Source organism: Quercus robur, chromosome 7 (genome assembly GCF_932294415.1).
Source record: "Quercus robur chromosome 7, dhQueRobu3.1, whole genome shotgun sequence".
Classification (NCBI taxonomy): domain Eukaryota; kingdom Viridiplantae; phylum Streptophyta; class Magnoliopsida; order Fagales; family Fagaceae; genus Quercus; species Quercus robur.
The window spans coordinates 2549315-2575219 of NC_065540.1; the positions used below are offsets into that span (position 1 = coordinate 2549315).

The window sequence follows — 25905 nt, forward strand, 5'->3', positions numbered from 1 at the left end:
TCAATGAACAGCTCCATTCCTGTCCGTACTGTTGCAAATTTGCAACGATATAGATACAAATGGTAAAATTTTGACACATATAAAACATCCGATGGAAGGTATTTTTTGTGTTTGATGTGATAAATGTGCCAAATATTAGACACAAATGGTAAAATTTTGACACATATAAAACATCCGATAAAAGGTATTTTTTGTGTTTGATGTGATAAATGTGCCAAATATTTGATATTTGGCACATTTATCACATCTACTGTGGTGTTCTAAACCAGATTTTTTATATTTTAATTTATTTTTGTGATTTAGGTGAAAGGAATTTTGCGTCGGTTGAAAAACGCTTAATCGGCAACTGTGTACTCTGCGCAAAACTTGGAAAAACTGGAGTTGTGTTTACCGCTTAGCATAAATATCCACTTGTTTATATTATAAATTAACTTATGATCTTCAAAAGTTTACGTGTTTGACTGTGCTGGTAATTTTGATTTTTTTTTTTTTTGGTTAAGAGGATAATTCCATAAATTAACTCGCCAACGTGGGCTGAGAGTTGGCTACAAGCCTTATACAGAGTACATGCCACCCTTATCTGCATCTAACAAAATACATAGTTCATTTGACAAGGCACTTTCAAAAACTACAAAATCATCATTTAACCAACAGCTTTCCCTAGCTGGTAATTTTGATTTTTCAAGACCATCCATATTCTTTAATTATATTATATAATATTAGGATATTTGTCTTACTTGAATCATTGTTTGGCTGGGGTTTGTTTTCATTTGTTCGGTCTTTGTACGAATCGTGCCTGCTCTGTCTTAGATATTTTCTAAGCATTTGATAAAGCTGATTTCGTGCTTGACAATGTCGGTGGTTTTGATTATATAATATAATATTAGGCTTATTTTGTCTCTTACGGTTCATTGCTTGGCTGGGTTTTTAAGGGTAAGTTTGGTAGAGTTGCTAAACAACTCATTTTCAGTTTTTAAATAACATTACACATATTTTCATATATTTTTTCATTCAAATATATTTTAAAAAATTACAAATAACATTACTCAAACTTTTCTATCAAACAGGATTTTGTTTATTGTGTTCGCAGTGTGCCTACTTAGTTCATGTAGTTAGCTTTACTTTCTATTTTGCACGATATCGTTTGAAAGTAAATATTTATATTTATTTCTTAAACTTGGCTGGTTTTGAGGATTTAATTTGTTTGAATTTTTTTGAACACAGATGTCAAACAAAATCGTTGTGAATCCTATTGTAACTCAAACCAACATGAACCTTTTTGCGGTGATTTCTAAAGTGAACTTGGTAAGAGGAAATACCAAGAAATGGTGGGTGGACACTGGAGCTATTCACCATGTATGTTCAGAAAAGAAAATGTTTTTTACATACAATCATGTGGGTAATGGAGAAAAAATTTTCATAGGAAATTCTTCAACCTCTAAGATTGAAGGAATTGGAAAGGTTGTGCTCAAAATGACTACAGACAGGTTTCTTACTTTGAAAGATGTACTGCATGTGCCAGAAATTCAAAAGAACCTTGTATCTGACTCATTGTTGAGCAAGAATAGTTTCAAGTTGGTTTTTGAGTCTAATAAATTTTCACTCTTTAAGAGTGGAATGTATATGGGCAAAGGATATTTGAGCAATGGCTTGTTTAAGATGAATGTAATGACTGTTTTTCCTACTATTGATAATAATAAGAGTACATCTTCTGTTTACATGCTTGAGTTATTTAATATTTGTCATGGTAGATTGGGTCGTGTTAATTATTATACTTTAGATAGATTGGTAAATTTAAATTTATTTCCTAAATTTAAAATTGATTTTAATCGTAGGTGTGAAATTTGTGTGAAAGCTAAGATGGCTAGAGCATCTTTTAAATCAATTGAAAGAAGCATTGAACCTCTAGAATTAATACATAGTAATGTCTGTGACATGAAAGTTGTACAAACTAGAGGTGATAAGAAATATTTCATCACTTTCATAGATGATTGCACTAGATACTGTTATGTGTACTTGTTAAGGAGCAAGGATGAGGCAATTGAGGCATTCATTCAATATAAGAATGAGGTTAAAAATCAACTCAACAAAAAGATTAAGGTTCTAAGAAGTGATAGAGGTGGGGAATATGAATCACCTTTTGGTGAGTTTTGTTTACAGTATGGTATTGTTCATCAAACCACTGCATCTTATTCACCTCAGCAAAATGGAGTTGCTGAGAGGAAAAATAGAACCTTGAAGGATATGATGGATGCGATGTTGTTAAGTTTCGGTTTACCGTAGAACTTGTGGGGGGAAGCCATTTTTTCCGCCAATTATATTCTAAATAAATTGCCTAAAAAGAAAACCAAGAAGATGCCATATGAGTTATGGAAAGGTAAAATACATTCCTATCAATTCTTAAAGGTGTGGGGGTGTTTGGCAAAGGTGGTTGTCCCTATTCCTAAAAGGATAAAGATAGAATCAAAATTAGTGGATTGTGCTTTCATTGGTTATGCTCATAATAGTAGTGCATATCGATTTCTAATTCATAAATCTGACGTTCCTGACATGAATGTGAATAAAATTATTAAATCAAGGAATGCAGTATTTTTTGAAGAAATATTTCCTTGCAAATCCACACAAGTATCAAGTTCTTTTAAGAGAAACTTTGAGTCTACATCTAGTACCTCTCATGATAAAGAGTTGATGGAAGAGAGGAATCAGGTTGAGCCTATACGTAGTAAGAGGGCTAAAACGTCAAAATCGTTTGGTCCGAATTTTCTAACTTATATGTTAAAAGATGAACCTCAAAGCTTCAAGGAAGCTATTTCCACACCTGAGGTGCCTTTTTGGAAAGAAGCTGTCAATAGTGAGATTGAATCCATCTTACAAAATCATACATGGGAACTAGTGGATCTTCCACCAAGTTGTAAACCTCCAGGATATAAATGGTAAAGAAGTTTGAGAAATTCTATCTCACAGGGTTGAGATAGAGAGAAGACTTCTATATCTTATATATAATTAATTACAAAATGTATCTAGTCCATTTTGTGGACTTGTACAGGATGGCTACAATCAATTAAATATACAACAAATATGGAATACCACAATCTTAGCTTTACTAGAATAGATAGAGTGATATGCGCCTCTATTTAATAATGCTAGAATCATGAAGGAGCCTTTTTTAATACAGTTGTAATCACAATGCATGATTTGTTGGTCTACTCATTGCTAGGATCATGCTCTATGGGTGTAATTCTATCACTCCCCCTTAAACATGGCCATGGATGAGGACAAAGGCCAAGTTTGACACGCAATGATTGAAATTGAATTTTTGACAAAGGCTTGGTAAATATATCAGCAAGCTGATTTGAAGATGAAACAAAATGAGTCAGTAATGCTCCAAGTGCCACACGTTCTCTAATATAGTGGTAATCCAATTCGATGTGTTTTGTTCTAGCATGGAGAATTGGATTGATAGACATATACAGAGCACTTAGATTATCACAATGCAGAATAGGCACTTGAGGTTGTGGAATGCCTAGGTCACGTAGAAGGAAAGAGAGACAAGTAATTTCAGCTACAGTAGAGGCCATGGACCTATACTCAGCCTCAGCACTAGATCGAGCCACAGTGGCCTGCTTCTTTGCACTCCATGATTTGCAATTGCTGCCAAGAAAAGTGCAAAAGCCTGTAGTGGATCTTCAAGTCATTGGACATCCAGCCCAATTTGCATCGGAGAACCCATAAAGGTCTAGAGTGCACTCAGCTAGAATTTTCATCCCAAAGTGAGCTATTCCTTTAACATACCGCAAAAGCCGTTTGACAAGCTGAAAGTGTGCCACTGTTGGAGATTGCATAAATTGGAAGACATGGTTGACACTATAAGCAATGTCTGGTCTTGTAAAAGTAAGGTATTGGAGTCCACCTAAAAGACTTCGAAATTTGCTAGGATCAGAAAATAGCTCAGAGTTATGTGAGAGATGTCTACCTTTGCAAGGCATGGGTGTGGAAATAGGTTTGCAAGAACTCATGTCAGCTCAAGCTAAAAGATCCAACGCATATCGATGCTGGGACAAGAAAAGACTATGTCCAACCTTATGAACTTCAATGCCGAGAAAGTGGTGAAGGAAGCCAAGATCTTTAATTGAAAACTGTTGAGCCAGCTGATTTATGAGCCAATTAATACAATTTGGGCTATCACCAGTGACTACCATGTCATCTACATACAAAAGTAGTATAAGAACTCCCCCTGAAGAATGGCAGATAAACAAACTAGGGTCAGTGATGTTGCAATAAAACCCGAGATAGAGGAAGAAGTCACTAAGTCGATCAAACCAAGCTCTAGGAGCTTGTTTGAGACCATAGAGAGCTCGGGCTTAGCTGACAAACATGTGTTAGGCAAGTAGGATCCACATATCCAAGTGGTTGTTGCATGTAGACAGGTGCACTAAGGTGGCCATGCAAAAATGCATTTTTGACATCAAGTTGTCGAAGTTCCTAGCGTTTAACAACTGCAATTGTGAGGACAACTCTGATGCTGGCTTGCTTGATGACAGGTGAAAAAGTCTCAAAAAAATTCACTCCATCGACTTGATTAAAGCATTTTGCCACTAAACGTGCTTTGAGGCGTTCAAGGGAACCATTGGGTCAGTGATGTTGCAATAAAACCCGAGATAGAGGAAGAAGTCACTAAGTCGATCAAACCAAGCTCTAGGAGCTTGTTTGAGACCATAGAGAGCTCGGGCTTAGCTGACAAACATGTGTTGGGCAAGTAGGATCCACATATCCAAGTGGTTGTTGCATGTAGACAGGTGCACTAAGGTGGCCATGCAAAAATGCATTTTTGACATCAAGTTGTCGAAGTTCCTAGCGTTTAACAACTGCAATAGTGAGGACAACTCTGATGCTGGCTTGCTTGATGACAGGTGAAAAAGTCTCAAAAAAATCCACTCCATCGACTTGATTAAAGCATTTTGCCACTAAACGTGCTTTGAGGCGTTCAAGGGAACCATTGGGCTGTAGCTTGGCTTTGTAAACCCATTTGCATCCCACCACATTCATTTCTGGTCTACGAGGAACAAGGGTCCAAGTTTGATTGGCAGAAAGGGCAGCCAACTCCTCATCCATTGCTGCAGACCAACCAAGGTGTTTTTTGGCTGCAATGACTGATTTTGGGACTGCTGGAATCTCATGGACAACATGAAGATTTGCATATTTTGGATTTGGCTTACGTATGCCAACCTTGGATCTAGTAAGCATAGTATGCTGAATTGGTTGAGGCCTGACAATAGCTAGCTGTTCTGAGATGGGTGAATCATTTTCAGATAGTGCTCTTACTTCTGGGTCTAACTGTGGGCTAGCAGGTGGTGGTTGAGGCAAAGAGAGTTGAGAATCAGTTGGAGATGGTGGTGGAGCAAATGCTGTCAATGGTGGAGAAGGATTTGATGAAGGAATGGTGTTGTCAGCTGCAAAGTTCTCCCATTCAGAGAAGGTGCAAAGCTCCCCTTCAACTGGTTCATGACCATAAAGACATGTGGGTTGTGAGTATGGTAGAATGGACTCATCAAACACCACATGCCGTGAGATGTAAATGCGACCTTTTGGAGGATAGAGGCACTTGTATCCCTTGTGTTTGCTGCTATAACCAAGAAACACACAAGGCAGTGACTTTGGCTCCAATTTGTGTTGTCTATAGTCTCCAAGATAAGGAAAGCACCTACTTCCCAAGATTTGAAAAGTGCCATAGTCTGGATGTTTGCCATAGAGACGATAGAAGGGTGAGTCCATCCCTAAAGTAGGAGAGGGCAATCTGTTGAGCAGAAAAACTGTTGTGGAAAAGCATTCCAACCAGAACCTTGGTGGAATTTTGGCATCGAACATCATGGTTAACCCTAATTCTGTGATGCTTCGATGCTTTCTCTTAGCCTTGCCATTTTGTTCTGGAGTCTTAGGGCATGCAGATTGATGATGGATACCCTTAGCTATTAAAAAATTAGTGAATGCTTTGGCTGCAAATTCCCCTCCTTCATCACTTTGAAATATGCGTATTTTGGCATCAAACTGACAAGAAACATAATTATGAAATTGGACAAATGTGTCAAATAGATCAGATTTATGTTTAAGAGGAAAGAGACATGTAAAATTTGTGAATTCATCAACAAAAATGGCATAGAACCGAAATTTGTCTCTGGAAACAATTGGTGCTGGCCCCCATAAATCACAATGAACTTTATAGAAAGGGATACTTATATTATTATCACTTTGTAGAAAAGGTAATCTACAAGATTTTTGCATTTGACAAGTGATACACCCATAGAGCATGATCCTAGCGATGAGTAGACCAGCAAATCATGCACTGTGATTACAATTGTAGTAAAAAAGGCTCCTCCATGATACTAGCATTATTAAATAGAGGCGCATATCACTTTATCTATTCTAGGAAAGCTAAGATTGTGGTATTCCATATTTGTTGTATATTTACTTGATTGTAGGCTTGTAGCCATCCTGTATAAGTCCATAAAATGGACTAGAAACATTCTGTAATTAATTATATATAAGATATAGAAGTCTTCTCTCTATCTTCCTGTTGGCTCTGATATCATAAAGAAGTTTGAGAAATTCTATCTCACAGGGTTGAGATAGAGAGAAGACTTCTATATCTTATATATAATTAATTACATAATGTTTCTAGTCCATTTTATGGACTTGTACAGGATGGCTACAATCAAGTAAATATACAACAAATACGGAATACCACAATCTTAGCTTTCCTAGAATAGATAGAGTGATATGCGCCTTTATTTAATAATGCTAGAATCATGGAGGAGCCTTTTCTACTACAGCTGTAATCACAGTGCATGATTTGCTGGTTTGCTCATTGCTAGGATCATGCTCTATGGGTGTAATTCTATCAAATGGATATTCAAGAGGAAACTGAAAGCTGATGGATCTATTGACAAGTACAAGGCAAGACTTGTTGTAAAGGGTTGCAAACAAAAGGAAGGTGTGGATTATTTTGACACATATTCACCTGTTACAAGAATAACATTCATTCGGATGTTGATAGCTATTGTAGCGTTGCTTAACCTTGAGATACATCAAATGGATGTAGAAACTGCATTCTTAAATGGTGAATTAAATGAGGAGATTTATATTGAACAACCTGAGGGGTTCATTATCCCTGGTCAAGAAAAGAAAGTGTGTAGGCTTGTTAAATCTCTTTATGGATTAAAGCAAGCTCCAAAGCAATAGCATGAGAAATTTGACAATGCAATGATGTCAAATGGGTTTAGAATGAATGAGTGTGACAAATGTGTGTATATTAAGGATACTGCAAATGGCTATGTCATTGTGTGTCTCTATGTTGATGATATGCTCATTATAGATAGCAATAATGATATCATTAAAGCTACCAAGAGAATGTTGACTAATGAGTTCGACATGAAAGATTTAGGTGTTACAGATGTGATATTAGGAATGAAAATTTCTAGAAAATCTGATGAACTTGTCTTATCTCAATCACATTATATTAAGAAAGTTCTTGAGAAATTCAAAAAATATAATGACAGTCCAATGAGAACACCTGTAGATGTAAATTTACATCTAACTAAGAATAAAGGGTAAGGCATATCTCAATTGGAGTATTTGAGAATAATAGGCAGTCTTATATATATAATAAACTGCACTAGGTCAGACATATCATATTCTGTTGGCAAGTTAAGTACATACACTAGTAGTTTAGGGGAAGACCACTGGAAGACATTAGTTAGGGTTTTGAGGTATTTGAAATACACCCTAAACTATAGGTTGCACCACACTCGATATCCAGCTGTACTAAAAGGGTATAGTGATGCTAATTGGATATCCGACACAAAAGACACCAAATCCAAGAGTGAATATGTCTTTACACTTGGTGGTGTAGCGATATCTTGGAAGTCTTCTAAACAAATATGCATTACTAGATCCACAATGGAATCAGAATTTATTGCATTAGATAAAGCAGGAGAAGAAGTAGAATGGCTTTGTCATTTCCTGGAGGATATGCCAATGTGGATGAAACCTGTGTCCTCTATTTGTATACATTGTGATAGCAAATCAGCTATTGGTAAGGCACAGAGTCATATGTACAACGATAAGTCTTGACATATAAGTCGACGACATAATACCGTGAGGCAGCTGCTCTCTAATGGAATTATTTCCATTGATTTCATAAAGTCGAAAGAGAATATAGCGGATCCGTTAACCAAAGGTTTTAGTAGAGAGCAAGTAAATTGCTCGTCAAGGGGAATGGGGTTAAAACCTATGACATAAAAATCTCCGGGATGACAACCCAACCTAGCTGATTGGAGAGCCCAAGATCTAGGTTCAAAGGGACAACCGAATTATGGAGACTAGTTTTATCACTATGGAGATAACATCTCCCACCTATTCTTATGATGAAATAGTGATGCCTGTAAGCAATGTTCAGAGTAAGCTATGTTCAGAGTAAGCTTTACTTTTAATGATTCTTATATCTTGGAATTCCAAGTGAGATATAGCAGGATACTCTTAATAAAAGTCACCTATATGAGTGTAAAGTGCGCTGCTTCCATGAGAGTTTCAAGGCTGAATTCTCTAAAGCACTTCATGAATTTACCAGGATGTTCAGAGCCGAAATGAACATAACTATAAGAACGAAATATGTTCGAAAATGAGTTGTGTGAATTCTATTGTCTTGGTATACACAAACGGCTGACAATTCAAAAACATCGTGTTCACTTATTAGCTAGTATATCCGATAGTCTTTCATAAAGCCAAAACTCACCTCTCTCGATACAATAACTTTTCTTCTACTCTTTGTGTTTGCATCATTATTTGCATTGTGTTTATCAATTTTTATTCATGTAGGGGATTGTTGGAAAAATAGCGTGGAGTGAATAAGAAACTGATGTTTTCTATGTTCACTTGAAAATGTTATTAAAAGTGGTGAAAATCTTGAGTCTTACATAGGAAAGGAAAGAGATAATACATGAGTTTATATGCTTATGAGTTGGACATTGGGTTGGGTTTTTGGCATATGTGGACTGAGCCTACTTGTCCAAATAATAATATTTTATTATTTTAATTTTTAAGTCAGCTAGTCTGTGGACGGCAGTTGGGTTGAGCTTTTGGCATATGTGGACTGGGTCTACTTGTCCAAAATAATAATATTTTATTATTTTAATTTTTGAATCAGTTAGTTTATGCACGTCAATTATTACTGAAACAGAGTGTTAACGTATAATTTTTCATAGTCCCTCGTTCATAAAAACTACTTTTTAAGAAAACTCTCCAAGAGAGAATATTTTGTGCATTTCATTTTGTGTCAGAGAGAGAAAGAGATTGAGTAATTCATAGAGCACGACAAAAAATCAAATCTTTGATTGATTTCTATGCACTATCATCAACAAAATGCATAAAAACCAACATTCAAAGAAAATTAAACCAAAACAAAAACTTCTAGGAAAAAAAATAATGAATGAGAAAGCAAGTCTTCAGAGCAAAATAACGACATTCAGGCGGTTAAAAAAAACTTACAGATTGAGAATTGAAGGAATCCAAGAAAACCCTTTTGGATGTAGCCGAAGACAGACCAATCTGAAAGCTCAAATGCACAAAAAAGATTTTCTTTCTTATGTTTCTTTCTCTTGCTATATAATCTTGGTGAGGTTTCTAAAAAATCTTTGTTGAATTTTAATTAAAATGCTTTTGTTTGGTTTTTCAAACCTCCTCGGTTAAAATTTCTTGGAGGCTTCGTAACTTGGACTTTGAAGAGGTTTGTTTGGATAACAAAACAAAGACAGCAGAGTCAGAGAAACCTCCATGGCCAAGCAATAAATAGGTATTCCTTTCCTGGGATTGAATTGCTTGGGACTAGTCCTGTTTTTTTTTTTTTTTTGGTTATAATTACAGAAACGGGCTGTTAAGGTTACAGGTAAATTTTGAGTGATGAGAAGGGTGTTTTGGGAATTTTGAAGCTTTTTTAGTTTCCGTGTGAAATATTGATGTCATCTGGAGGAGTCTGGACTTTGAATTGAACACAAAGGAACTAATAACTAGTAACAAGACCTTGGAGTGAACGAACTGTGATGGCTGATATTTAAAAGACTAACGTGCCCTCGGAACTGAAGTTTTATGTTATAACAAGAACAGAGTTGTACACTCCACGCCCTGGTTTCGAGTTTGGTAACTTTGGTTGTCCTTCAAAGTGTAAAGTTGAGGTGGTTTTGACCCAACCAACAACCCCTTTTTTTTTCTTCTCTATTTTAGTGACCTGATAATTGCTTTTTATTATCAAACTAAGACGTCAGTTGATCTTTATTATCATACTAAAATATCAATTGATTTTTTGATATAAACAAGAATCGAACCTCAAATCTTTCATTTACTTTTTTGAAATACACATATTGGAAATTAATATACAAATATCAATATTTTTATATATATTTCAATTGCACAAGGTAGCTTTTGGTTTGAAGAATCAACGTTACTCCTTGATATCAAATTTTTGGAAAAGTGTGATGCCTAAAAATTTAATAATTTTTGTTTTGGGAAAAGTTTATGAATGTTCTATAAATATTGGTTTAGAAAAAAATTTATAAGTTTTTACAGGAAAATTAAAAAGTAATTTAGGGTATGTTTGGTAACTGTTTTTTCCCTTTTATTTTCTGTTTTCAAAAACAGTTTTCTATTTTTGAGACTCAAAAACTTGTTTGACAACCCAAAATGGACAGAAAACAAAAATTATTCTCACAAAACTCAATTTGTGAAGGAAACTAAAAACATACAAAATATTGTTTTTAGTTTCTAATTTTTAAAAAGTCAATGAAAAAATGCATTTAATTTAATGAAGCTGTCTCATTTAATCAGATAGCATTAGAGTTCAAATCCTAATAACAACTGTAAGGACTCAATTTGTGACGATCCCAAATTTATATTGGGTTCGAACGTTAAAGGCCCAAACAATAAATTTGTAGTACGTGGATGTCAAAGAACTAGGTTAACTCCAAAAGAAAAACGATTAAACTTAACGTTTATAGATGGATTAACACTAATATAATGATCAATTTCTCCTTGAAACAAGTTCAATTATTTATTTCATGAGGTTTTCTTCTAAGTCCTACTCGTTTAGAAATTCTGATCTTCTTTTCCCAATGCATTCTTCCATATTATATATTGTCCTCTTGGTGTCATCTTCACCACACACGTGTAGGTTGGGTTCGGGGGATCCCTTCCTGTCCCATCCAACACTTTCTGGAACCTCCAACCAGCCGCTGTAAGGCTGCATCATTACTGTTCAGGCATCACCTCCACATTAATGCAGTTAGAGAGTTGGTTGAGAGGCAATTAATGCAGAGGCAACTATTGTTAAAGATATTTGTTTGCCTTTTCTTTCTTACCCTTGGTCCCATGTCCCACCTTTAGTGGTAATGTAGCTCTGAGGTGTGTTTGTAACAATATGGCGTTCAGGTCATCCTCAGACTCATATTGCCGAGAAGGATTTTGTCCTCGAACGAATACTGAACTCACCTCACGTGATATCTACTCTTCCTTTCGTTTAGTTACCCTTATAACCTGATATGGGCCTCCTCAGACAGTTTTACGTTCTCGGATGGGCCACAGACCCAGTTAACACGATTTTAATAATTTATTGATTAATCGGCCCCCACAACAACATATTTTAGTATTTTCTATTTTTTTTTCAAAAAACTATCTTTTTAATTTCAACTAACCAAACATGTTTTTGATTTCAAAAATACAAGAAAATTGTTTTTTATTTACATTCCCCAAAACAAGTTTTTGAAAATAGAAAACAAAAACTATTATCAAACATAACCTAATTTTTTTTTATAGTTTTGTATATTTTTCATGAAAATGGTATCAAAACTTTTTAAAACTTGTCCATTAACAAATGCCCTAAGGACACCCGTTAACAAGACCCTTTTATGTTTGCCTTTCATGTTTTGTACTTTGGTTTGATTAAGAATCTAATAAGATTCCAAGAAAGATTAGATTCCTATATAGGGTTTATTCTTAAAAATCTTCTAAGAATTATTTGTTATTTCCAAAATATACTTATATTTATAAATAAAATATCAAGTCATTTATTTTTGGCATCTTTCAACAAATAAATAATGAGAAAAATAATATAAAAAATCAATCAAGTCAATTCGCTAAAATTGTAAAACAATAGCCTAATATTTCGTATGATAAAAGAATAATAATTTAAATTTCTTGTTCTTCATGGCATATTATAATATATTGTCTTTTCAATAAAAATAATTTATTTTATTTTAGCATCTAATTTAATACCAAATAGGAGAAGCCAGTAAAGAAAACTAGCCACCACGCGCTTCACGCGTGCAATGAGGCTTTTTATTTTTTATTTTTTGGGCTTACACATTTTACTTTTGGCAGTTTTATTTTATTTTTTATTTTAAGAAGAAGTTGTATTAATACTTGACTACTAATGTGAGAGAGAAATGTGGAGGTGGGAAAAAAAACAGTTTAGTGATATAAAAATGGTACGATTGTGGGGGAAAAAAAAGCATTTTTTTTTTTCCAAAAAAGAAGAAGTTGTATTAGTACTTGACAACTAACGTGAGAGAGAAATGTACAAGTGGGAGAAATTTTTTTTTTTTTTATTTAGCTAAAAATTATGTGTTTTTAAATAACTAATTTTACATGTCAACCCTATGATTTAAGTCTTAGAAACAGATGAATTTGAGAGTATTTTGGACAACTAAATTGAGAATCTCAAACAGAGGAAGCCCCTTAAATAGTTGTATATAGATAGATATCACATTTCATACTTATATTTACTTTGCTATATAAAAATATTTTATTTATATTGGATAAACTACATACAACTTATTTTATTATAACTTATATTGGATAAATGAAAATTATTAGTTTATTTAAAATATAACTTATTTTTGTCTTCAATATATATATATATATATATATATAACTTATTTTTAGGGGTGAAAATATAGATACCCACATCCTTGCAAAAGTGATATTAGCTGGGAATTGAGATGTTTATAGGCACGTGAGTTCTGTGTATAATTTACAACCAAACATGAGAACCTTAAGAAATATCATTCTCAAGAATTTTTTTTTTTTTTTTTTTTTGGAAAAAAACATTCTCAAGTGTTCTGATAAATTATCTTGTACCAAAAGACTCATACAATATTCATATATGTATCCTTCTTTATAAGTAATTTTTTTTAAGTATCCTTCCTACCCACATAATCCTAAATAGTTGATCTAACCATCATCTTTTTTTTTTTTTTTTTAGTTGATCTAACCATTATCTATTTAATTGGTCAATATACAAAAATAAAAGATATAGATAAAATCTGTCTAGATAACTAAAGAGTAAAGACACAACGCTGCTTCTTCTTTTTGCCTTATATAAATTTAGGTATTTGTCTACTTTCCTTTTTAATCACTTTATATGGTAATTAATAAGTACTCCCTCTATCTTACTTTGTTTGTCCTGTTTGAAAAGTCAAATTTTTTAAGAGAACATTATTTATTGTCTTGTCTACTTTTTAAAAATGTATAAGTTTCCAAAACTACCCTTAAATAAATTTATCAAAAAAATGAATTAGTAAATTAATAGGGGTATAATAGGAACATTAGTAAATTAATAACTTTTATTTTTAGAAACAGGACAATATTTTGGGACATCTCAAAATGGAATAGAGGACAAACAAAGTGGGACGGAGGGAGTAACAACTTTAACAAAGACAAGCAATGACAGCATGTTCATTCATCACAACTTTTTTTTTTTTTAGAAGACTAAAGTTCATCGCATCAAATGTTCAATTCCTCATTTTTTAACCACTTTTGACAATAACAAGTCACATTACAATGACCGTTTACATTCACTAGTAACTCACATCACATTTAGCAACAACTTCACAATTAATTTCCTTTTCCTATTAGATTGTGACATGATCACATGAGATAGTTACATTTAATCTAACCGATAGACTTTGCTATATCGCACGCTAGTGTTATTTGGTTCACAGTTTTAAAATGTGTTTCAAACATTGGGAAACAAAAAACCGTGGATTTCACTAAAATTTTTGTTTGGTTGAGTCATGAGTGTTTTCAAAAACAAAAAGCAAAAAATAAAAAACAATTTAGGGCCTGTTTGATTAGCGTTTTCATTTTTAGTTTTCAGTGAGACCCACCATAAAAAAACTTGTACTCAGTTTTCATTTTCAGTATTCTAAAAGTTGGATTTGAATACACAAAAATAAAAATACTTTCAAGCATATTCATTTTCATAGAAAATGAATACAATGACAATTCCGTAAATATTGTGAAAACACAAAGGGCCCCACTTGATTGATGTAAGTGTGTGTAAATGAAAAAAGTAACTTAAAAAAATATAAAACAATGTCAAACTGTGTATGATAAATTTTATACCCAAATTATGTATTCAAAATAACTTACCAAACACCCTTACGTATAAAAATAGGTCTTTTTTTCTATATTCAAATTTAGAATTTGAATACAAAAAAGAGAAAATGAAAAGTGAATACATCACTTACCTTAAAAATCATGTCTTGAAATTAACATGCAAGACTGCAAGTAGGTATATTTAAGAGCACCAAAAAGATGTTTTCAACGCTCATTTTCTATTTTTAACAAAACACATGGTGGCAAACTTGTACATAAATCCAAATGCATTAAATCTCTTCTATCTTCCCTTCATCTCATCCATCAGGGAGAATCGGTTCTTAAATCAACTAACAAGGTCCAATAAGATAGCTCTCAAATCTGACACTACTCTCTATCACAAGAAATTATTAGGTCCACCAGGAGGACTGTTAATGTGATCCTCCCAACCAATAAGATAATGTCATTTATGCAAATGTGTGAGTGAACTTTCTAATCAGCACAAGGAATAAAAAATAAAAAATATCTAATGATGTCACATTTGTATAAATAAAAGCATTTTATTGATTGAAAGGTTAAGAAAAACCGCGTCAGCAATCCTGTAGTGACCTAATTTTCTCTTTTCGTTGCATTGCGTACTAACCAGTTTCTTATTTATTTATTTTCTATTTTTGGTCAATTTATGTAAGCAGTAATAATAAGGTAACACAAAAGTCAATGCCAGCAATTTTGTTAAATTCAATGCTAAAACTCACATCATCACACACATCAACAATTCTTCCTTCTATCAATTTTGATAAAGAAAACAAATGATAGTGGCTTTAATTTCCAACTATAACTTGTGTGATGTGTCCGTTGAGTAATAACTTCACCGTTTAATGAAAGTTATTATCATTATTCTATGTTGTTGGCATTTGTGTGTCAAATATGACCACGAAGTATGCTAATCTATTTCTCTTTATTATTGTTTAAAAATTGAGATGTTTTGGTCATTTTGGATAGATAGCAACACGTGACAAATGATAGTAAACTTTACCACGTTTAATGACAACTTACATCACATTGGACAGTTTTACAGCATTTCTTGCGTGTTTAATTAAGAATGTGACAAGGTCCCATAAAACAAGCTACGTCAACTCTTAACAGTTGGATCGGCTGATTCGGCCCTAATTAATTATGACATTGAATTGAATGGTCAGCTTTTTGAAGTTAGGGATCATCTGCAACCATAGGCCTTTACCTATAGAGTTTCTATACAGAGCAAAAGCATTTGCATCCCTTCTAATTGCGAGAAGTCAAGCTTATAGTAGGCATGAACATATGAATATATTGACATACAATTACATGAATATGCAATTACAATTTTTTTTTTTAAAGAGATAATTACTGTAAGATTTGAAGCTTGCTAGAGAACACAACAATGGCGGAAACAAGAACAAACAATGTGAAGAAAGAAAGTGAGAGAGAGAGAAGTTTTTGGAGAGAATGCTTAAGAGAAATATATTTCACAAGCTTAACCAATACAATAATCACAAACAGTTTATATAGCTGTGGTGGGCCTTTTTTGAGTTATTGGGTTGGGCTGCCTCCCGCTGTATTGGGCCTAAGTGTTCTGGATAAGAGAGTTGGGAGCGGTCTAATTGTAACCCATCTTGGTCCGGCTTGTGCACAAATCATGTCATGTTTGCCAAAACTTTGGTCACATGCCCATGGCAGGCAGAGCTACTACAGAAGAGTCATAGCAAGCAGACATGATAATAATAATAGAAAGTATGTTTGCCATTAGTCAAAATAAATAAAAGCTCCTTAATTAAAATGAAGACCACAACGACAAGAAATGCCTTGTAAATGAAATAGCGGAAGTAAGTAGGGAAGAAATGAGTTATCAAAGAAGGAAAAGATCAATACGCCATGCTAAGTTATGTTAAAGGACCAAGACTAAGGAGGGAACCATTTCCTCAATGTGAATAACCTATTAGGAAGATCCTGCCGTAGAAATTAATCACTTTAAGGAAGCGGGCCTGAATGGCTTGTGCCCAAAAAAATCATTTGCCTCTGATAGAGAGTAGGTCTTTAGAGGGAGAGAAGATGTTAGCCTATTGGTGCATGCCTACTATTCTATGCTCTTTGTTTTTGTTATTTCTGATTCTTTTTCCCTCTTTTCTTTTCTTAGTGCTTACCTATCTAGTAATATTGTGATTCTCTCCTAGTGGTTACTATTGCCGTGATGATGATCCCCCCACTACGCACAGTAAGGGCTCTTTATATATTACATGTCGTGACTAGCTTTTACCATTTTAGCCTTTAACTCTTTTTGTCTGGTTTGGGTGTCCTTGTCGATCCCTACTGGCTTATCAGTTATCCAGCCTCCACTGCTTACCTGTGCTAGTTGCGCCACTTCACATCACCAGACAAAGAAGATTATTTTATTTGCTTATTCACCGTGGCATTCTTATCCGCCACGGTGTGGGTGTTCTCTCTTCCAATCCCTCATGACATGCACCTAGTGGTTCCAGCTCATCATTGCTTCTTTTGGGTAGTATGTCATCTCAGTAGGACATTTCTCCCAAAAGAACCTGAGTGGGAACCCCATAATAGACTTTCCCCTCTTCCCACCGCCAAACCATATCCTCTCTCACCTTTGACCCATGACCCACCACTTCCTATATTGGCTGGGTAAAAGCTGGTGATATCTGGGCCTTACGTGTGCTCCATTCCTGAGTATGTCTAAAACTTGTCTGCTGTTTATGCTTTTGCCGTGGTCTGGAAGCTCGTCTGTGCATTCTGCCACTCATTCTTGACCTATTATGGTGTGAACTGCTTTCTGATTTCCCATTCCTTATAACTTACTTTCTTCAAGGGCTGCGCCTCGCCCGGTTGTAAGCTTTTCCTTCTTGAGCTCATTCTTTGCTCTTTCCGTAATCCTGCTGCCACTTTCTGTCATACCATTTTTTTGCTATTCCTGTCATGGTGTTTCTTGACCCGTGCCTGTTGGGTCTCTTTGGGTCTGCTGCTTTTTCTTCTCCCAATGCTTCAATATGGTCATTGATTTTATACTCATGTTACTTTGGGCTTTTCTTGACCCATTTCATGGATTGTGGGCTCTTTTGTCCCATATCTTCCTCCTTGAGCATCCTTGGTCCATTTGCTTTTCCTGGGCATCCTGACCTATTTTCTAATTCTGCATACCTATGGGCTTTTATTAATTCCTTTGTACTTTCATGGCCCAATTACCTTATTCCTCATCCTTGGGGTTTATGGTCTTCCCATCAACCCCTTACTTTCTTACTTCATTACTTTGGGCCTGCTGTGACCCATTCTTACTTTGTTACATCACATAATACTCATGGGTTTACTATCTCTCTCTCCGAACTCTCTTAGGCTTGTCTACTTTCCTCAAGGCCCACTTTTATATTTTGTGAGCCTATGAATCATTGTTTCTACCATCCAGGCTTAATGGTTTTTCTAGCCATCCACTAACTCTTCTCTACCCATATTGTTGGACTTCTTCCTGCTATTGGGCCTCAAGATGAGCATCAAAAATAGCATAATAACACTAAGATCATTCCAAAAACTAAAACTGATCTAACAAAATATAACCAAAGATCCACATCATGCTCCGCGAATATAGGAATGACAGCTGGAAGGTAGTTAGAGCTCAATTGCTCACTGAGGCCATCGCTAAATCCCAATCTCTATAAGAAATAGAGCATTGCAAGATTGAATAAATGTGGAAGAGGAAGACAGAACAAAACAATCCCATTTCATTTAAACTTAAATAAGCCAAGTTATACGACATCGTTTCTAATAAGAAACTAGCCGTTGGAGTCTTCTTCTATTTTCACAGTGTGCTTTGTTTCAGTGTCATGACTACTTACTTTAACAATTACAACAAGCTGCTAACCCCATAGCTCGAACTTTTTCCCCTCTTAAACCCTAAACACTTAGTGCATAAAGAGGTGCCAATTCAACTATAAGACCTTATACACATACAATTACAAAGTAAGCATCAGGCAAAAGCAATAAAATATATGGACCACCTCGTATGACATCCCACAACTACAAATAATTCGACAATGGTAAAGGTGTTTGGTGGTTTGAGGAATCCATATGTGAGAATAAGAATGACAATGATGCATAATCTTTACAATCTACAAAACTTTGTTTAGCATTGATCATTTGATCTTAAAAGATATGTAATGGCACTTGATTCTATTTAAATCTGTGGTATAATATTTACAAAGTAACTACCATGAAACAAGCACATAATCTTTCATTGCTTGGCAATGGGAGAAGTAACAAGCATGCTTCCGACACCCATATAATCGGCAGCAAAATCGTCATCATTTTTGCCCAGCATATCCTTCAAGCTACATTCAACATTCCTTCCCTTTAGCACCCAAAATCTTGGCTTTATCTTCTTCTCCAACGAGTAGCTAAAATACCTTGGATAGTCCACCACATCAGTTATTGGCTTCTCCATTGTGTTGACAAGGAATTCTACCTTTGGTCTCAAAACCTCATCAATGCTGTATCCTAATAGAGGAGAGAATTTACGGACCATAAATGCAATATCCTTTGCTGATAGCCCTAATGTCATTAAGTATGTCATCCTGCATACAAAAGCACCCACAATAACAAGATTTATGTGTGTGGCAACTTTTAAAACAACTGTAACCATTTTAAATAATCCATATACATGCATTGTAATCATTATAAATATGGTCTAGATGTTGACGTAACTCATCAAGTAATTCATACTTCTCAAAATGACAAAAATATCAAATGAGAGAAATTGTGGGTAGCAAGTCTTATTAGTGATAAGAACTACATACTCATGGTGTATTGTGTAATACTCTTACGTCAGTATTACCTTATCAGTTACCTAGAGTTGAATGAGGTAAAATGGTCATGCATTTGTATTAACAGCCACACGTGAAAGATCACTATTACATGCCCTTGTAGAAAATCATGGCATAGTAATTTGTAATCCTTTTCATAAAAGTATAAATTAAGGAAACCAGGGCCAATGTATTTGAGTATGATTCATACCTAGGAAGTAAAGTTCGGTCAACATCAGACACAAAAAGCTCCGGATATTTTTTGATTACACGGGGAACGTGAGCTCCAGAAACACCAATACTGGTAAGGAATTCAAGTTTTCTCTGAAGAGTTTTCTCAATGCTGGTAGCAAAAATTTCAGGACAGCGACAAATTATCCTTCCAATTGTTTCTTTATCAATCCCAAGATCTTCCAAAAATGAAACGACCTGCACATAAAAATTAGAAAAATACTCAAGGAACTCTAATTGACATAAAGATTTGCACTTTTAAGTGTATCAATTGCATTTAGACATAATGTCATTCTTCTTAGTTGATATTGACATATAATCTAACTTTCTTAATTTTTTATCTAATCACAATTAAATCACTAGAAGAGCTTGAATACAGAGAGGGAACATGGCAAAGGTTCGTAAGTAGTGAAATTTAACAAAATGTTATGGGCCCTTAGGTAGGACTTTCAATGTCCTTCTATTCAATGAGTTGAAATTCTTGTATGCCTAATCTATGATTAGTAGGCACTTACAACATGCTTTAAAGTAAACTAACCCCTGAACCAATTTAAATAAATATATATTTATACATTTATATTTCACATTTAAGGTCCCTTACATGCTTGACTTAGGCTCATTGGAGCTGGATCCTGATTCATGACTGCCAACTGTTTCATAGAGACACTGGCATTTGGAATTTAGATCCCCTCCATTTTGATTTTCATTCCACTTCAAGTCTAATCACCTACTGAATGTTTGATGGGTCTCACTCCAACAGGTGAGCTGCTTGAGATGGATGGTTGGATTAAATTATATTATGACAGATGTGTACAAGCAATTGAGATTGACCTGCAATTGAGGATTTGTTATTTTAGGCTCCATAAGCACAATCAACGAGATTAAGGCAAATTATGGCGGGTATCTTGCAAGCAATGCAAGCCAACAATGCATCTAAGTACTTTTAGGATCATTTGGGAATGTACCACTTTTAATTTCTCCAACCAAGCACATTCAAGGGCACCACTGACAAAGAGTTTTTAGTCTTGTGTTGGAATTAGGCAAACTTACCAATATAGATATTACAATTGATTATTTACCAAGACAAGTTAAGCTATTTTGACCCCATGTAAATGGAGAATGATCAATGTTTAGACAATCATTTCGTTAACTTGTCTTTTTCGGTTTGTGTTACATATTATTGGAATCACAGTCTACTATCTTAGACTGAAACTAAATATCCATAGTGCAACAAGACATCTATGAAACTTTCCATAGACTGATTAAATATAAATATAAAAATATATGTATGTATGTATGTATGTATGTAAGCATGCATGTACAAACACACCCCATAGATAAACAAACCAAACCCAAAACATGCAATGGGAAAGAAACTAATGATATATAAAAGAGACACATGGCTGTTCAGTATTCTATATTTGACTAAAAAAGAAACTTAGAAATGCTTTGGTGCTCTCTTAAGAAACAATAGAACATCTAAGGTAAATCATTAAGTAGCTGCCACCAATCTAAAGGTGCAATGAAATGTTATAATATATATGTGCCAGAAATTTGGATAAAACCAGTTACACCTACTTGGAGAAGCTCTTGAGGTTTCCGAAGTAGTAGCTGGGGACTTTTAGCAATAACCTGACCTAACTTTTTATTTCTAACACCTAATTCGTCAAAATGTTCCACCATTAACTTTAGCTTGCTGGTTGAACAACCCAATATATGTGGCCAGCTTTTGATTGCACGGTGAACACTCAATATAGGAACCTGTCACAAAGCATAACAGCTCACTAATATTTCCAATACAAAGTAATTAATCAACATTTTCAAACAATAAAGCATCTGTGCCTCCCCCTCCTGACCCACCTATTTCCCAAAAGAGAGGAAAGAAAAAAAGATAAAAGTAATATCCTTAAATGGAATAAGAACCACCAGACTCAGCCAGGTTACTTCCATAAGCAACGTAAAAGCAAACTAGCAATACAAGACACTACAGATTACATCCCTCTTTAAAATAGACACGCAAGCAATACCGTAATGCTTACGAATATAGACTATAATGTTTGACCAGGAAAAACAAATCATGTAAAAAAAAAAAAAAAAAGCCACGATCTTAGTAAAACTTGGCTGGACAAGCAAACATGACTTAGTAGGATATCATACCTTCTCCAAATTAAAAAAATAAAGGACCTCCTTGTAGTTCTCTTGAATGCTAGTAGATAGAATCCATGGATATTTTAGCAACAATTTTCCCATATCTTTATCCACTACTGCAACCTGCAAGACAATTCATCAACATAGACAGACAGGATAACAACATAACAAGAGAAACATACAAAGGAAACATAATTTCAATATTGACTAGAAAATCATACAAATATTATCATAGTTAAATTAAGAAGAGTGTTGTAGCCATAGCAGAAATGCATATTAAATAAGCTTCTCAAACAGTGAATTTTGTTACTTATTCAAAGGAAAAAGATATATCCATACAGGGGATGAGAGACCTGTTTATCAAAAAAAAAAGGGGGGGATGAGAGACCTAAAACTAACAAAAATTGCCCACGTGCATTACATCTCTATCATTGCATACTGCAATATATAAAACCTAACTTTATGTTTCAAAGCAGACCACAATACATTTTTGTGCGTATACTAAAATAACATAAAGCATGATTGAATTTCACAGTACCTCCTTGAAAGCCAGGACTCTTAGTTTAATAAGCTCAATATTGTAGAAAATAATTGGTGGAAATAATAGAATCAAGTTTATCAGGCGTCCTCTTGGTACTCCAATATTCTCAAGAAATTCCACCATAGGTTTCATGTGGGATTCTACTGATAACAAAAGAAGTCGTGGAAATGATTCGATTAGATATCGAAAAGAAGCATCGTTGGAACCCAACGTGTCTAAACCTCCACGCCGTGCTTGAATCTACAACATAAAATTGAAAAATTATCTTACAATTTCATAAATCACCCAAACATACATATATGCACACTGAACAGATCAACATAATACATGACAGAAATTTGGGTGAGGCATACCAGACCTTTTCGAAAAAGGATAAGGTTTGTTGCAATTCTTCATCAATTGGAATTGATAAATACATCATCATACGGCGAGCATTTTTTCCTATGCGGCCCCCATCACTGTTGCCAGAAAATAACAGTTCCTTCATACACTTAACCTATAAGTGAAACGCAAAATAAGCAACAATTCTGGCAGACATTCATTTCAGAAAAATATCTATAAGATCAAAAAACCAATAACATGAAACTGCTCCATCATCTTATTATCAAAATCACCAAAATTTGGCAAAAACAGAGAATAAGTATATAGAAATCTGCAAGAGTTTATTGTACAAGAGCATAACATAGGACCATTAATTGATACTGAGACTTATTGAATATTAATAACACAAGGTACCAAATAAGTGAATAACTTTATCTAGACAGACCCCACATTATATCCTATAGAGTTTTGGACAAGTATTCAATACTCCTAGAGCAATGCTCCCTCCTCTCCCATGAATGGTGAGTCACACAATGAATTTAATTAGTATATGTACTATCATGTAAGAGGCAGGAGCACTGCACCCTGAGTACCTAATAATTACATTGGAGTAATAAATAAAGTATTAAAACTGTCACAAGGCCCTTGAAGTGTAAGCCTTTGGATCAAAGAATCAGGCTGCCAACATTCAGTGCCTGTTAACTAATCCTTCTTGTGTAACATTCTAGATCATAGCACAAAATTGTGATAACAACATAACAATAATGTTAAAAATCCATACTCCTAGCCTCCCAACCTAACAAATCATAACCACAAGGTAGCAAAAAATGGTCAAGCTAACAATTCCTAAGAGTGACTTTATTTCTTAAAAGAAATAATATCTCGAGCCAATTTTCAGATTTACTATTAACCATGTCAAAGAAAGACAGCAAAAATATTTCAAAACAATAATTAAAAAGTAGTTGTTTCGTTGTTTGAGATATATTCCAGTGTTCACAGCATATAGGGCTATAAATGAACTGGACTGTTTATGAACAGATTGGGTGCACTCGGGAAAAAACTTGTTTATATTTGTTTATTTAGCAAATGAGCCAAGCTCAAGCCTAATGGTTTGTTTGGATTGAGGGGGAGGGAGGGGAAGTTGAGTAGAATTAGCCCAAAATTAGTCTATTTTTAGCCAACTCTACTCACTCCCCTCCACTTCCCCTCCCTTCCCCCTCAATCCAAACGGGCCCTAAGTTTAGGCTTAATTTATCAAAAAAAAGTTTAGGCTAAACTATTAAATAAACCAAGCTCAAACATAATAACGTATTTGTGAGCAACCTCATGAATATGTATACATGTGTATATATATATATATATATATATATAACATGTGAACAAAAAAATGAACCAAGCTTGGAAATTGAATCTAGTTTGATGATGAACTCAAGTTTCGGCTCGTGTTCAAAATAAAATTAAATGAACAATCCCAAACTTTCTCCTATCGTTTACCCTCCAATGGCATAGTTTTCCATTCTACTTCAAATTTTATAATTTGAAACACACACCACTCATTTAAAACCTCAAGCCATTGCTTCACAATCGTTTTTCATTCCCACACAGCAACTAAACAGAGATTCACAGCCATTATCTACAACCAATCAGATAACCAAAAAGAACCCAACAAACATTCTAATACATAAAGCAAAAGAAGCAACCATTTTGGACATTTCTCTCGAAGTCTCTCACCTTATGAACGAGAGCAGGGAGCGACTCAGCCGACAAATACCGCGCAACATTCATGGCCGCAGAAAGACTCAACCCCACACTCTCCAAGAACGCAACCTTGCCATTATCACCTTTCTCCTTGGCCATATAAAGGACCTTCTTCTTGAACCCAACAACAGCATCTCCAGCAACAGCAAAGTCTTTACCTTCAGCTCCGCAGGAACCCCACAGCGAGAGCTCGTCCAAATCCCTGACCCCATCAACAAGCATCTTCAAATACCTTGGCGAGGTTGAAGAAATGGAGTCCGAATCGGCCTGGGAGACCCCGAATCCTTGGAGAAACTCGGAAATGGCTTCTTGGGCTTCATGGGTTTGCCATGATTGGTCGTTGGGGAGAGGCGCAGGGTTGCTTGGTGGGGTTGCGAGTAAGGGATGGAAGTGGAGAAGGGGTTTTGGTTTTGGAAGGAGAAAAGGGTGGGACTTGAATGGGATTTTGTGGAAAAAAAGAGGGTAGTGAGGGAGGAATAGTGGGTTGAAGAAAAGGTTTTGCGGGGATGTTGGTGAGATTTGGAAGAATTGGGAGAACATGTGTGTGCTATGCAAGGGTGAGCAGTGAGCTCTCTCACTTTCTCTCTGGCGGTGGCAGCTTAGAAGTTATAAGTTAAAGAACAATAACACAGATGGGGGAGCCGGGGTTTGCATAGAATCTCATAATCCAAATCGGACCCCACTCAGTGAGTTTATTTTATTTTATATATATATATATATATATATTTATATACACACATATATATATATAATGGCAGATAACAAAAAACACCCTATCCCAACCCATCCAAGGGATTCGACCGGGTTTGAATTGGACTCGATCCAACTTGGTGGCTGTGGCAGTTGATAGTAGGTCTCTACCTTCAAAACCTGATTCCAACAAGCCGAGCTGCGAATTCTCTCTTATAAAAGTCAAGCAACTCGATTCAATTCACAAACCAACAAAAATTCGATAAGATCTTAGCTAGATCTTTGTTATTTTCTGCCTCTCCCAACCAAGATCTCACCAAAATTTTGCAATTTTCCACCATTAACTCATTGAATGTTTGATCTTACTTGAATACAACTGTCACTAAACAATTATACTATCCGTCTAATCTGATCTCCTTACTAGTTAATAATCAAGTCGAGTATGGGTTGGACAAACCCAACCTAGATCGACCAATTGATATAATTTAATTTTTTTTCTATATGTATTCTAATTATAATTAATTATATATATATATATATATTTTATTAGCATTTGCAAAATACTTGTCTCTCTTCTCCTACTAGTCTCATGGTTGGCCTTTTCTTTTATGTTTCATTTTTATCTTAACAATCTCATTAGGATTAGTAAAACATATTTAACTTGCCTGGCAAGAGTTTCCTTGCCTCAAAGGGGAGATATGGCAAGAGATGGGACACTTGTGATCCAACCTCGTCTCATTCTACTGTTATCCCTATTTTTTAAGATGTATAAACAGTAGAAAAAAGAAAAGATGTGATTCGAACCAAAAAAATGTGACAATATAAAATATATCATTAAAATTTGGTTATCACTTGAATCTTGGTATAACCCAATTTATATATGTAAGGGGAAAATGGAAAAAGGCCACTAGTGATTTAGGTAATTTTTAAATTCATCTACTTTAACTTTTGAGGTAT

General features: G+C 34.8%; 2 protein-coding genes across 2 annotated transcripts in view; both read right to left on the reverse strand.

Moving 5' to 3' along the window:
* LOC126691705 (phosphatidate phosphatase PAH1) overlaps positions 1–9712 on the reverse strand; it is a 35377-nt gene extending 25665 nt beyond the window's left edge. The window contains exon 1 of the mRNA XM_050386806.1: positions 9541–9712. The gene's annotated coding sequence lies outside the window, so the exon portion shown is untranslated. The remainder of the gene's footprint in view (positions 1–9540) is intronic.
* An 8849-nt stretch (positions 9713–18561) lies between these two features.
* On the reverse strand, positions 18562–24924 carry LOC126691706 (transcription termination factor MTERF2, chloroplastic). Its single transcript, XM_050386807.1, has 7 exons — positions 24232–24924; positions 22538–22675; positions 22177–22419; positions 21648–21761; positions 21069–21251; positions 19471–19688; positions 18562–19031 (listed from the first exon to the last, which is right to left on the reverse strand). The coding sequence occupies exons 1-7, from the start codon at positions 24796–24798 to the stop codon at positions 18692–18694; spliced, it is 1803 nt and encodes a 600-aa protein (XP_050242764.1). The 5' UTR covers positions 24799–24924; the 3' UTR covers positions 18562–18691.
* Positions 24925–25905: the final 981 nt, after the last annotated feature.